The following is a 13077-nucleotide window of genomic DNA, read 5'->3' on the forward strand; positions in this document are numbered from 1 at the left end:
CGATGTTCGACTCTCTGCCATGGCAGAAGATTAGTCGTAATTTCTGTCCATTTCGGATTGCAGGTCATAGTGATAAATAGATCAGGTTTTCCAAACTTTCTTACGATAGCCATCGCATCTTGGTAATGTTGTTGGATATTGCGTGGGCTGCCTTGAAAGGAAGATGGTAGAATAACAGGTTTTCCAGCAGGGTGTTCCATCACGTCAGCATCCCGATTTATGTAGTCCATTAGTGATTTGTACTTATCGGCTCTAAGTGTAGGTTGGTTGTTTCTAATCCACTGTGGATCATTTGATTCTGCTCGAACATAAACGTCAATGATGTATTGTTGAGTCAGCTTTCCTGCATTGAGTAATGGATTAAAGTCGTCTCTTACTGAGAGTCTGTAGGAGAAATATTCTTTCATGGATACACGTGAGCGTCTCTGTGCCTGATGTTTTGTAAATCTGGAAATCCTAGCACTCCATCCTTCCTGTCCAGTTGGAAATAAAATGGGGTATGTTAAAGTATCAAGTTGTGGAAAGCAAATGTCAATGCGTTGGAATCTAGGTGTGTTGTTTTTATTAGGACATAAATGCAGAACAATATCTCTGTGAAATGGAGGCTCCCCATCTTTACTTTGAAAGACAATGGCTACTTCATTAACGACGGGAAGATTGTATCGTCTTGGATCTTGTTCTTTGTCCTTTATTAAGACTAAAGTAATTGTAGTCGCTGCTACACCTTCTGCTGTTGCTTTTGTATTGGCCTCTCTTTCAACCTCATGTAGCATTTTTATAGACTTAGCTAATGGGTGATTGTTTATGACATGAGTGACGTTTCTCATTATAAGCGCCGTGCATTGTTTGTTTTCAGGAAGGTTCATTCGTTGATAGATCGCCTCATCTGGATCTAGGATGTAGATTTGTGCATATTTGCGTTGTTGATTTGTTTCAGGGTGCACTGTTCCAATGCGATGTAATATTTGTCCACATACGTGAAAGCAGTATGGGCCATTGCCTTTTGGTGGCCTGATATGTACTCCGATAGATGCAAAAGCAAATGAACTATTGTAGGATCTAATGCAGTTCATAAAGTGTTTACTTTCAGGCACATCGTTAGTTAGAAGCTTCTGTAGATATTCAGGATATGAATGTAAAGGAGGCAGTCTAACTTGACCCTTTTGACAACAACGTGTAAACTCATTGTTTGTATTGCCAGTTGTTTCTTCAGGGAAGTTAAGTGAATGACAATGATTGCAAATGACATTCATTAATCCCAATGAAGTTTCCTGAATAGTGGACTGATTATTGAACGCGTTGTCAGCCAACTGGCGGAATCGTTTAGCAGGTGTTTGTTGTTCATGTCTTTGACGTTTATGTTTTGCTTGTGCCGTTTGAGAGGCGCGTTGTTATATGTCCAGTATTTGGGATGTGTTGTTTTGGAGCTGTAATCGCTTTGCTTGTGTTGTGCGAGACGCCCGTTGTAGTCGCCGGCGTTCATTGTTTTTATTGAGCCTCTCCCGTTTTTGTATGCCGGTCAGTCAAGCTTTCTCTTTTTGGAGCCTTGCCTGCTTGTTTTCCGGCATTTCAGAAGCGCGTTGTAAACGTCTGCGTTCATTGATTTTTTCCCGTCGCTCCCATTTTTGTATCTCTGTGACTCGAGCTCTTTCCTTTTGAACCCGTGCCTGCTTCGCTTCAGCACTTTGAGACGCGCGCTGCATGCGTCTACGTTCATTGTATCTGTCCATCTGGGCTCGTTTCTGTAACTGTGTTAGTCGAGTTTTGCGTTTTTGGAGCTGAGACATTTTTTCTTCCGCGGTTTCAGAAGCGCATTGTAGGCGCCGACGTTTATTGTTTTTTTTCATGCAGGTTCGTGTTTGTGGTCCCGTTACTCGAGCCGTATCGTTTTGTACCCGTGATCGTGAATTCATGACTTGTAGCAATATGGATAAGTAATAAGGAGGATCGCACTTACTGTTAATATGGAGCCTTTTCTGTGGTTGTATGGTTAATAGTGCATCACTGTAATGAGATTCACCTATGCTGTATAGTTTGAACGTGTTCAGATGACGTATGTTTAATACGGACTGTTCATTTCTTTGTATTAGATTACCCATCAGGTGTTGCGCCCGTGTTATCTGTGGTTGTCCTGTTAGAAATTTCTGACTGCAATGTGATTCCAATATGTATTGTAGTCCGGTCTGTTGTTGTGTATGTATGACGTCGTTTGTCGGCGTGCGTTTTTTTAGAAGAATGTGGAATGTGCTGTGTAGTGTATACGTTGATTTCAGATGCGCGTTGTAGGCAAATGCTTGTGTTGTGGGGGGGGTGAGTCCTCTTTTTCAGTACTATCTCGGGCTTGATTTGTGAACTTTTGTGGACTCCTTAGACTGTCCTGTTTCACTGCTAGGTGGGGATAATCTGATTCAAATATGTTGTGTTGTCCGAATGTGTGGGGTTTCTGTATGATCTCGAGTGTTCGCTTGCGGTTGCTCTTTGGTTTTTGAGCCTCAATCTCAGGCTCGATGGGTGAGCGTGTGTAGAGTCTGTAGTCTGTTCCGTTTGACTTTGGGGCGTGTGTCTGACTCCTCTTTCTTGTGTGATATGGGCGCGTTGCCTCATGTCTTATTTCTGTTAGTGGAGGGGTGCTTTGTGTTTCATTTCTTATTTATGTTAGTGTGTGGACTCCGTAGTCTGTCCTGTTTGGAGTGCTATGGGTTTTGTGTGGCAGTTGCGTCTGACTCCTTTTTTTTGTGTGCCAGGGGCGCGTTGCCTCATTTCTTATTTATGTTAGTGTGTGGACTCCGTATCTTTGTGGCGCTGGCGTCTGACTCCTGTCCGTAGTGTGTCCCGTTTTGTGTGCTATGGGCTCTGTGTGGCACTTGCGTCTGACTCCTTTTTTTTGTGTGCTAGGGGCGCGTTGCCTCATTTTTTATTTCTGTTAGTGGAGGGGGGGTTTGTGTGTCAAGGGTCTGAATCCTCTTTTTTGTGTGCGTCCCGTTTCGTGTGCTATGTCCTTTTTTTTTGTGTGCTAGGGGCGCATGGGCTGCGTGTGGCGCTTGCGTCTGACTCCTTTTGTTTTGTGTGCTAGGGGCGCGTTGCCTCATTTCGTTGGAGGAAGGCTTTGTGTGGCGCCTGCGCAATACGTCTTTTGCGTCCACGGGCACGACCCTGCGTCCATATCCGGTTTACCATTCTTGTTTAGTAATATGGATAAATGACACCCAGTGGACACTAAAGGAAGTGCATTCTTGAAGAATTGAGGAAGCGACTTTCCACGTAAAGATACTTAAGTGGAGACTTTAACGTTTTCAGATTTTTTTGTGAAGCTGACATACGTATGAGGCATTGGCTCATTTGGCTACCCGCTCGTCAGACGAACTTACTGGACTGGACCGTCGCCTTTCTTCATTGAGATGCCATCTCATCAATCGGGCACTCGGACTTTACATTCAGCTATTCAAAAGGCACTTCATAATGTAATACAGTAATTCAGGTGCAAGAATGTCAATGCTAAATAAAAACTTTTATTATATATCGCCTTTCACAGGACTCATTTAAGAATGCAGTACTGAGTGAAAAGGAAGAAGCAGAAGTCACAGCGAGGGGGTCTTAAACACAAAGGGCCCACCCAGTCCTACCTTCAAGGTGGTCTTCTTTCCCAATTTAGTGAGGTCCCAGCCCTCGGCCCCCACGTCACTGAGTGGCTTAGGCTTCATTAAGGAAGTCCTCGCTAACTGGAGGTGTGGCGCCCCCTGTGGTCTCTTTATGAAATGCAGTGCTTAAGAGGTTTGCTGCAGCTGTCAAAATTCAGTAAGCGGGAAGTAAGAGGGCTAACTGGGGGGAGTGAAAGAGACCCCTTACTTGAGTGTGGCTGGAATGAAAGGTGCCATTTGTGACGCCCACCTGAGCAACAAAATGGAACCTGCCGCGGACCTACAGAGTGATTAACACTAATAATGCAAGGCGCTATATGGGGAGAGAGAGAGATGAGCTGGCAAAGCAAGATGGAGAGGCAGAAGATGGGTCAGTTCTCCCAGCTGCACAAATCCCCTTCTAAGGACACGTCCAACTAGGACAGCAAATGTGACTTGGGGACCAAATCGAGGTCCTCTCTGTTCTGCTGAAGCAGTTGAGCTGGCGGAGTTCATGAAATACTTGAGGGCATCCAGTGGACAGCAGGTGCAAGAAAGTCCAAAATTGGGACTCTGTAAATATAGTCTGTGGGTGCCACATTAAAAAAAAATGACATACTGGCAGTAGAAGCTTTGAAACGCAATCAACTGGCATAGAGGAGACATCATGGGAAGCAGTTGCAGATCTTCACAGTCCTCAAAGTTGTCGATAAAGCCAAGAAGTTGAATTATTTCACTTAATGCCATACCGTACCATTTTCTGTGCCCGCTTAATCCTGAGTAAGGCCTGTTTGGGGGGGGGGGGCTGGAGCCAATCTCAGGATGCATTGAGCACAAGGCATGGAATATCACCTGGGCAGGACTCGTCTGGTCTGGTCTGGTCTGGTCCAGTGAATTATAAACTTGAGGACACCTAGTTGACAAGAAAGGGAATGGAGCCAAGATGCTAAGATTTGCATTGTGTGTGACGAGGATGGACAGGATTAGAAATGAGGACATTAGAGGGTCAGCTCAGGTTGGACGGTTGGGAGACAAAGTCAGAGAGGCGAGATTGCGTTGGTTTGGACATGTGCAGAGGAGAGATCAGGGGTTTATTGGGAGAAGGGTGCTAAGGATAGAGCTGCCAGGAAAGTGGAAGGCCTAAGAGAAGGTTTATGGATGTGGTGAGAGAGGACATGCAGGTGATGGGGTGTAACAGAGGACAGGAAGAGATGGAACATGATGATCCGATGTGACGACCCCTAACAGGAGCAACCGAAAGAAGAAGAAGAATCAATGATGTGTTTTGAGGACACCTAGTGGACAGCAAGTCGAAGAAAATCCAAGATGGAAGACCTTTACATAGAAGACATTAGAACCTGGGAACACAGGACAGATTGACAATAGAAGCTGCAAGAAGCAACCCAATTATATAGAGAAGACATCATGGGGGCCAAGTTCAGGAATTCAAAGTCCACAAAGCCCTTGATAAAGCAGAGTATGCAGAGTTCCTTCATTTAAGAGTGAATTATAAATTTGAGGACACCTAGTGGACAAGAAAGGGAATGGAGCCAAGACGGGTAACCTTCACACAAACAGTCTTGAGGGTCTGGAACACCACATTAGAAGCAAAAGCTCAAAAGAGTGACCAGGGTCATCCACAGGCTAAGGACACATCCAGCCGTGACAGCAAAGGTGACATTAGGACCACGTGCAGGTCCACACAGTTCGTAAAGCCATTGGTACAGTTGAGCTTGGCTGAGTTTTCTCACTTAATGAAATGTTTGTGGACAGCAAGTGGAAGAAAATCTAATAAACTCTTCACCTAGAAGGTCACTACAATCTAGGGACACAAGACATAGTGACACCAGACTCTGTGAAAAGCAACGGGGTTCACCCACATGTCCATGTGCCATAGAGAAGACATCAGAGGAGCCAACTGCAGATCTTCAGAATCCTCAAAGGCTGAGTTCTCTCACTTAGCAGTCAATTATAAACGTGAGGACACCTAGTGGACATTTAAGGGAATGCAGCCAAAATGGTTAACCTTCACACAAAGGCTCACCAAGATCTGGGACACCACAGGAAAATAACTAGATATAGCAGAAGTAAAAGCTGTGAAGGGTGACCAAGGTCATTCACAGCCTAAAGACGTGACCAACTGGAACAGCAAAGGTGACTTGGGGACCAACTGGAACAGCAAAGGTGACTTGGGGACCAAGTGCAGGTCTGCACAGCCCACTAAGCCATTGACAACACTGAGGTGGCCGACTTATCTCACTGAATAGGCAATGCCCTACTTGAGGACATCTAGTGGACAGTAAGTGGAAGTTCATCCACAGTGGAGACCCTTCACATAGAAGGTCACTAGAATCAAAGGACACCAAATTAAAAAAAAAAAAAAAAACCCTTGTTGTTATCCTTGAGGGGCTCCAAGTGGATTTAACTTGTGGACAATGCTGTCCAAGTCCACACTGCCATGGAGTACAAGGGGGACTGGAAGAGATGAAAAGGTGGGCACAGGGACAAAGAGTAAGGGATGATGGCTCTTGGAATTATTTGAAAAGCACATTTCCAAGGTGTATTATGTGACACTTGGGACAAAAGAGTGAATTAGTGAAGCGGGGCCATTATGGGGCCCACTAGTGGCGAGCGGGTTTTGATGCCAGCCCCTCAGTAGGCAGGCAGGCATGCAGGTGGCCATTTTGAAGCTTTCAGATAGGACGGGGCAGCATGGAGTGCAGTGATTAGCCAAGCGATTTCCGGACCTCAGGGTCATCTTGTGTCCTTTCAGATGTACGGTTACCGCATGCTGGCACAGATCTGGAAGGGCAGTGGGGACAGCGTGAGGCCCACTTGAAAGTCAAAGCTGGGCTCCACGCCGGCAGGTGAGTGGAAGGTTAACTTCTGAAGGAGGGAAGTGAAGAACAGGAAGAGATCCATCTTGGCCAGGTTCTCTCCAAGGCAAATCCTCTGACCTGAAGAAGAAAGAGACAGCAAGAGGTGACCTCACCCTGAGGGACAAAGACACTGAACTTCATGTTTTGGACCTGCTGGTACTGTATGGGACTCAGAATCCATTTCCAGTACCATTGACATACCAGGACCCTGAACTCGTGAGGCGCTATATAAAGGCAGATTGCCTGCCATGGAGGTTCTTCATCCTGCCTTTAGCAGATCCCCACCAGATGGGCATCTGTGGTCAGGTGCTGCTTGACTGTTGTGAGCTCTGCAGCAGGCTGTCACCCTTAACAAAAGGATCCAGCAGCCGGGCTTTCCGATTTTCATTATAATTGGGAATTCTACAGATCTCAGATGGATTTTCCTGAGGACTTGAAATCCTTTCTGATCCTCATAATCTTTAGAAATGGCACCAGAAGTGCTGCTCCTCTGAAGCACCAACTGCTGTGCCATTATTGTCCTTATTTTTCCAGTTTTGATAGACTAAAGAAGTCAGTTTTAGCCAAAATTGGAGAAAAAGCCCAAATAATGAAAAATGCAGGGATTGGAGTATCGGAGACTCCTCAAGAGCGCCCTCTAGTGGCAGACTCCGCTTTACAGCTGGTAAGAAGTGTTGCCAGGTGCCTCTTTGTTTCTCGTGGCTACGAGCGCCTCCCTTGTCAAAAGGTGGTCGCCGGGGTTCGTCTGGGGGATCAGAATCAGAGTCGGTCAGGGGGGGGGGGGGTGTTGGGCTGGTGGTTCATTCACTGCAGCCTCACTGGAACCTCAGCTCTGGTTCAGAAACAGTCTTTTCTGCCAGGAGGTGTGCACACCCTTTGTATAAAGATGAGTAGCTGGGAAGTGCCAGGCATCACCCAGTGCCCACCAGGGGCAATTACCTGGTCAGGCATCACCAAGTGCCCATTGGGGGGGATTTGGGTGGGTTTGGGGGCAGCAGCCTTTCTAGGTGGGCTTCATTACCTGCTGAAAATGGCATGAAGGCTTCCTTTCTGACAAACTCCCCGCTGGCATCCAGAAAGTGGTGTGGGTTGAACGAGTCGGGCGTTTCCCATTCATTCTTGTCAAATAACACGGAGGTCAGGTTTGGGATGATCTGCGTGCCCTGCAACAGAAACAAAGCAGACGGCTGTTATGTCAGTCCTGCCTGAAGACACTTTGCAGGTGAGATGTGTCCATTTGGTTTCTGCACCCTATGAGATAAGTTGGGATGTGACCCGCTGGAAGTGAGGTGGATCGTTCAGCTGTGTATAGCGCCTTTCACGTCTATGCATTTTCAAAGTTCAGTGCAAGTATTTTTTTTCTATATCTCAACACCGTGAACACCAGCATGAAAAGTGACCAACTTGGGGGACAAAGAACGAATCGGTGGTCCGGACTGATCAGGTGGTCTGCATGTTTCATATAGCGCCTCTTCAAAAGAATGATTTCCTTTTATAATGAACAGCCCTTGTACAGAAAGTATTTTAGAATTACGGTGCAAAGTTTTCCTATGTTAGTTTGGTGAAAGCCCTGACATTTAAAAGTGACCAATTTATAGCGCCTTTCCACAGTGCACTCTAGAAAAATGATTTTCTTTTATAATGATCAGCACGTCTAGGCATATTAGAGGTCGTGACCTCCAGGGGGCGCACAACAGACGCAGAGCCCGAGTTCAGCGGCGCACGCCGTTTATTTATAGCGGAGAAGCTCAGAGCCCGCAACAGCACAGTTTGCATTACAAAGCTCTTTCTTTCTTTCTTTCTTTCTTTCTTTCTTTCTTTCTTTCTTTCTTTCTTTCTTCGTCAGCACTTGGCAGAAGACTCTGGATATGTTTTCTCCCCCAGTCCTTCCAGTATAGAGGCATCCTGGCCGGGCACAAAGTACAGTGCAACTATTTCTATATTTCTACTATGTGAGCAGTGCCATGTAAAGTGACACATTGGGGGGGGCATGTTTTATATAGTGCCGTTCCATAAGCTCCACCATGCAAAGTAACCCTGCAGTTTTATATGGCGCCTTATCGCTGTACAGTCCAGAAGAATTTATTCTCATAATGAACTTTCTGGACATTTTAGACATAAAGTGCCAGTTTTTCTATATTTCTACCTTGTGATCACCACCATGTTAAACTGACTCACTTGGGGACTTGCTTTATATAGCGCCTTTTCATGGTATAGTACAAGCATTCATAATGGCTAACACGGTACAACACCCTAGTACTATGGTATAGTACAGAAAGACTTCCCTTTAATAATAAGCCTTCTGCACATTATTAAAATCGAGTGCAAGTTATAAAAAAAAAAAAAATTCCACCATGTGAGGACCACCATGTAAAATGACCCACTTGGAGGCACGTTATATATAGCGCCTTTTCATGGTACAGAACAGAAAAATGATTTCCATTCATAAAGAACAACACTTCTAGGCTTTTTAGAAGTACCCTGTAAGTTTACCAATATGTCTACTGTGTGAGCTCCACCGTGCAAAGTGATGTATTTGGGGGCAGCATTTTGTATAGTGCCTTTCAGTTTTTTGTTTTTTTTTTGTATTTCTATTTTGTGAGCATCACCATGTAAAGTGACCCTTTACAGTATATAGCGCCTTTTCATGGTACCATTTCCATAATTCTACTAGCTGGTGAAGTGGCTCACCGGGGGTCACACTGGGATGCTGGCAGAAGTCTCATGTGACAAAGCTACTACTACTGCTGCTGCTGCTGGTGCAGTCATTTCATTAGAGTTCATTGTCTTCACCACTAGGGGGCCACAGTGCCCACACAGGTCAGCCAACACGCCGCACACCCAGCCGGCCTGAACTTCTTAGTCAGCCTGATCAGCTTTGCATTGTACTGGCTGATGATGAAAGGCGCTATATGCAGATTCATCTCCAGAACAGCACGGCCCTTGTGCTCAGCAGACATTGCAGCACAGTGAGGGAGCTCGGGGCCTTTGGTGATTCGCAGGTTGGAGTAAATAGAAATGTAAGGATTTATGGTGGAGGTGGGCATCATTGTCACTTGGCCCAGGGGACACTCTGGGACAGAGAGGATTGCTGTGACTCTGTCAATCTCATGGTGTCACTTCGGCAAGTGCAGCATGTTGTATTGTATTTCTGTGACCTCTGCAGTACTCTTAGGGTCCACCAGGACTTGAACCGCAGCCCCACCAGTGAACGCTCTTAACTCTAAGGCACTATATTATAGAATTGTGCAATTGATCTTTGAGAAACAAACACTTGGTCACCTCTGGAATGAAGTAGCCTCCGAGCGTCGTGTCTCTGGTGGTCAGTCTGGGCAGGTTCAAGGGGACGATGTTTGAGATCCTCTGCACTTCGTGAATGACGGCGTCGGTGTAAGGCATATTGGGACGATCATCCATTGAGGGCTGGCGTGCCTGTCCAATCACCCGGTTGATCTCCTCGTGGACCTTCTCTGTAGAGACAGGAAGGGGCTTTAAGGTCAGTGCCACCCAGCCCACCACCACCACCTAACACATCGTTATGAACTGATTAGGAGGGCGGGGGCATAACTGATGTCCATTGATGCTTTGGACAACACATTGGTCACCTATGGTGTTCTGTCCAGGAGCCACAGCTCTGTGCCACCCCTTGAGGCTGGAGCTTCAGCCTGGATTTGTGGTTTTGTTCCCTAATTCAGACCTCATATGTACAGAGGTGGTGACCTCCATCCACTCACCCTGGACCTGCTGGTGCTTCATCATGTAGAGCAGCGCCCAGCGCAGGGTGGTCGAGGTAGTCTCCGTGCCAGCGATGATCAGGTCCAGAGTGCAGTAGCACAAGTTCTCGTCATCAAACTGGGCCTCGGGGTCATTGTGCCGCTGGGGATGGAAGAAGAAGAAGAGAGGATGGGAAAGATGAAGATGATGGTGGAGAAGAGACAGCTGCTTACTCAGGGGGGGCATTTGTACCTTAATGATCTCAGCAAAGTAGCTGTCCACGTAGTCCCGTGGCTCTGATGGCTCCCAGTTCTCTCTGTGCGTCTGAATCTGCTGCGTCAGGAAGGCCACCACTTTCTTGTAGTTTCTGAAGATGTCGTTATGGCGCCCAGGCAGCTGCTTCATCACGGTGGGGAAGGCATTGTAGAGCTGCAGAAATCGTTGAAGGAAGAGAGAGAGAGAGAAAGAAATTAAAGTGAGGGTATAAGGTCTACCTTGTGGTGGGTGCGACAATGCGCTGTCCCAGTGCATGCTCCCCAAACTCACCTGACCAGAGGTCTACAGAGCAACGTGGTGGGAGATCGGATGGCCAGATTGACAAATCATGGAAAGATGGGTGACAAAGGTAGTAGGACATTCATCAAAGTGAACATGCAGGTTGGGGAACAAGGGTAGCATGTGAAGATTTGCTTGGAGAGGGGGAAATGGATGGATCGGCAATTTATTCCCATAAAAATAATGACGTTCGGTCAGAGGAGCAGATTATGGAGTCTGTCTGAGCCCCTGACTGTTTAGAAGACTGTGAGATTCTGCCCTGTCCCTACTCTGGGCTCTCAGACTTGCAGTTCTCTGATGGCGTCGCCACCTTGTGGTATCCAGTGACAGTGCAGATGACAGCACTATTAAGTATGGCCATCTATGAAGGTGAAGTTTAGAAAGCCTGGAATTCTTGTTCTGTTTCAGGAATGGGCTCATGGGCATGCACCTCTCGTGCCACTTACTGGCATTTGCCACCTAACTCTACAGATATCCTGGTAGCATCACCCCCTGGTGGCTCCCAGTCTAAGTGCAGATGACGTTGTTAATCAAGAAGATCCTTTTGGGTTGCTTAGAAGGACTTCTTGAAAAGTTGGAGTTCCTGCTTTGCTTCAGGCGTCGGATGACCAGACCTTCAGCTCTACCACTGACTGCAGTTCTGCTTTTGGTCACCTCAAAAGATCACCATCTACAGGTGATTGTGCAGATGACATCATTAATCCACCATGGTTGTCTATCTACCACTCTAACAGATGTTTCAGATCTTACTCGGTTTCTTTTATCTGCTGATTAACTTGAAGCTCTAACCTTGACAGGAGCCTGGTGCTTGAACTCCTCTTGTTGAACCAGTCAGTATAAAGTATTGGTACTCGTCACATCATGAAGCATCTCCAGCTGTTGGCTGCTATAATGCTGATGAAGTTGTCATGTCTGGGGGTCTCTTTAGAAGGACCTTTTAGGGCACGGTGAGCTCCTGCATTACTTCTGTTGTGAGATGAACAGACCTTCTGCTGTGTTGATTACTGCACTGTCTCCTGACATTCCTCTTTTTGGTCACCTCATGTCACACTACTACAGGTGACAGTGCAGATGATATTTGTAATACGTCACAGCTGGCCGTGTACCACTCTAGTAGAATTTTTAGTTCTTCCTGTGCTTCTTTTACAGGTTTGCAGCTTTACTTTTACTGGGACCCTGTGCTGGGACTCCTCTTGTTGAACCAGTCAGTATAAAGTATCGATACGCCTCACACTATGCAGCATCTCCAGCTATTGGCTGATATGATGTGGATGAGGTTGTGACCTCTAGGACTCTTTAGAAGGACATTTTATGACCTGGTGAGCTCCTGAATTACTTTCTGTCATTGGGTGAGCAGACCTTCAGCTCTACCGGTGACCGCACTCCTGACATTCCTCTTGTTGGTCACCTCATTTCACACCATTGACAGTGTCTCCATCTACAGGTGACGGTACAGATGACATTATTAATCCACCATGGCTGCCTGTCTACCACTCCAGCAGATGTTTTTAGATCTTACCAGGCTTCTTTTACAGGCTTGAGGCTTTTATCTCTACTGGGCCCTGATGCTGGGACTCCTCTTGTTGAACCAGTTAGTATAAAGTATCGATAATCGTCACATTTTGCTGCACCTCCAGCTGTTGGCTGATATAACGCTGATGAAGTTCTTACTTCACAGACTCCTTAGAAGGATCTTTCAGGACACTGTGAGCTCCTGCATTGCTTCAGTTGTAGGATGAACAGACCTTAAGCTCTACCATTGACTGCACTGACTGGAATTCTCCTTTTGGTTACCTCAAAGGTTCGCCATCTACAGGTGACAGTGCAGATGACATTATAATCCATCATGGTTGTCCATCTACCACCCTACTGTAGAAGATGTTTCAGATCTTACCTTTTATACGCTGGTAAACCTGAAGCTCTAACCCTTTACTGGAACCTGGTGCTGGGACTCCTCTTGTTGATCGAGTCAGAATAAAGTATTGATAATCATCACATCGTGCAGAACCTCCAGCTGTTGGCTGATAGAATGCTGATGAAGTTCTTACTTCACGGGCTCCTTAGCAGCACCTTTTAGGACACAGTGAGCTCCTGCATTGCTTCTGCTAACAGATGAGCAGACCTTCTGCTGTGCCAGTTACTGCACTATCTCCTGACATTCCTCTTGTTGGTCACCTCAAGTCACACTATTGACAGTGTCTCTATCTACAGGTGGCAGTGCAGATGACAGTTTTAATCCCTCGTGGCTGGCCGTCTACCACGCCAGTAGAATATTTAGATCTTTCTGTGCTTCTTTTACAGGTTTGCAGATT

The 13077-nt window shown here is 46.3% G+C and overlaps 1 protein-coding gene across 1 annotated transcript in view; it reads right to left on the reverse strand.

The window, feature by feature from the left end:
* Positions 1-5953: 5953 nt before the first annotated feature.
* The window catches only part of LOC114658648 (cytochrome P450 2J2-like), a 44730-nt gene continuing 37606 nt past the window's right edge, over positions 5954-13077 (reverse strand). Inside the window, exons 6-10 of the mRNA XM_028810675.2 lie at positions 10463-10639; positions 10231-10372; positions 9779-9966; positions 7518-7659; positions 5954-6574 (exon numbers count right to left, since the gene is read on the reverse strand). Coding sequence (XP_028666508.1) covers positions 6399-6574; positions 7518-7659; positions 9779-9966; positions 10231-10372; positions 10463-10639 — 825 coding nt within the window. The 3' untranslated portion in view covers positions 5954-6398. The remainder of the gene's footprint in view (positions 6575-7517; positions 7660-9778; positions 9967-10230; positions 10373-10462; positions 10640-13077) is intronic.

Source organism: Erpetoichthys calabaricus, chromosome 10 (assembly GCF_900747795.2).
Source record: "Erpetoichthys calabaricus chromosome 10, fErpCal1.3, whole genome shotgun sequence".
NCBI classification, from domain to species: Eukaryota; Metazoa; Chordata; class Cladistia; order Polypteriformes; family Polypteridae; genus Erpetoichthys; species Erpetoichthys calabaricus.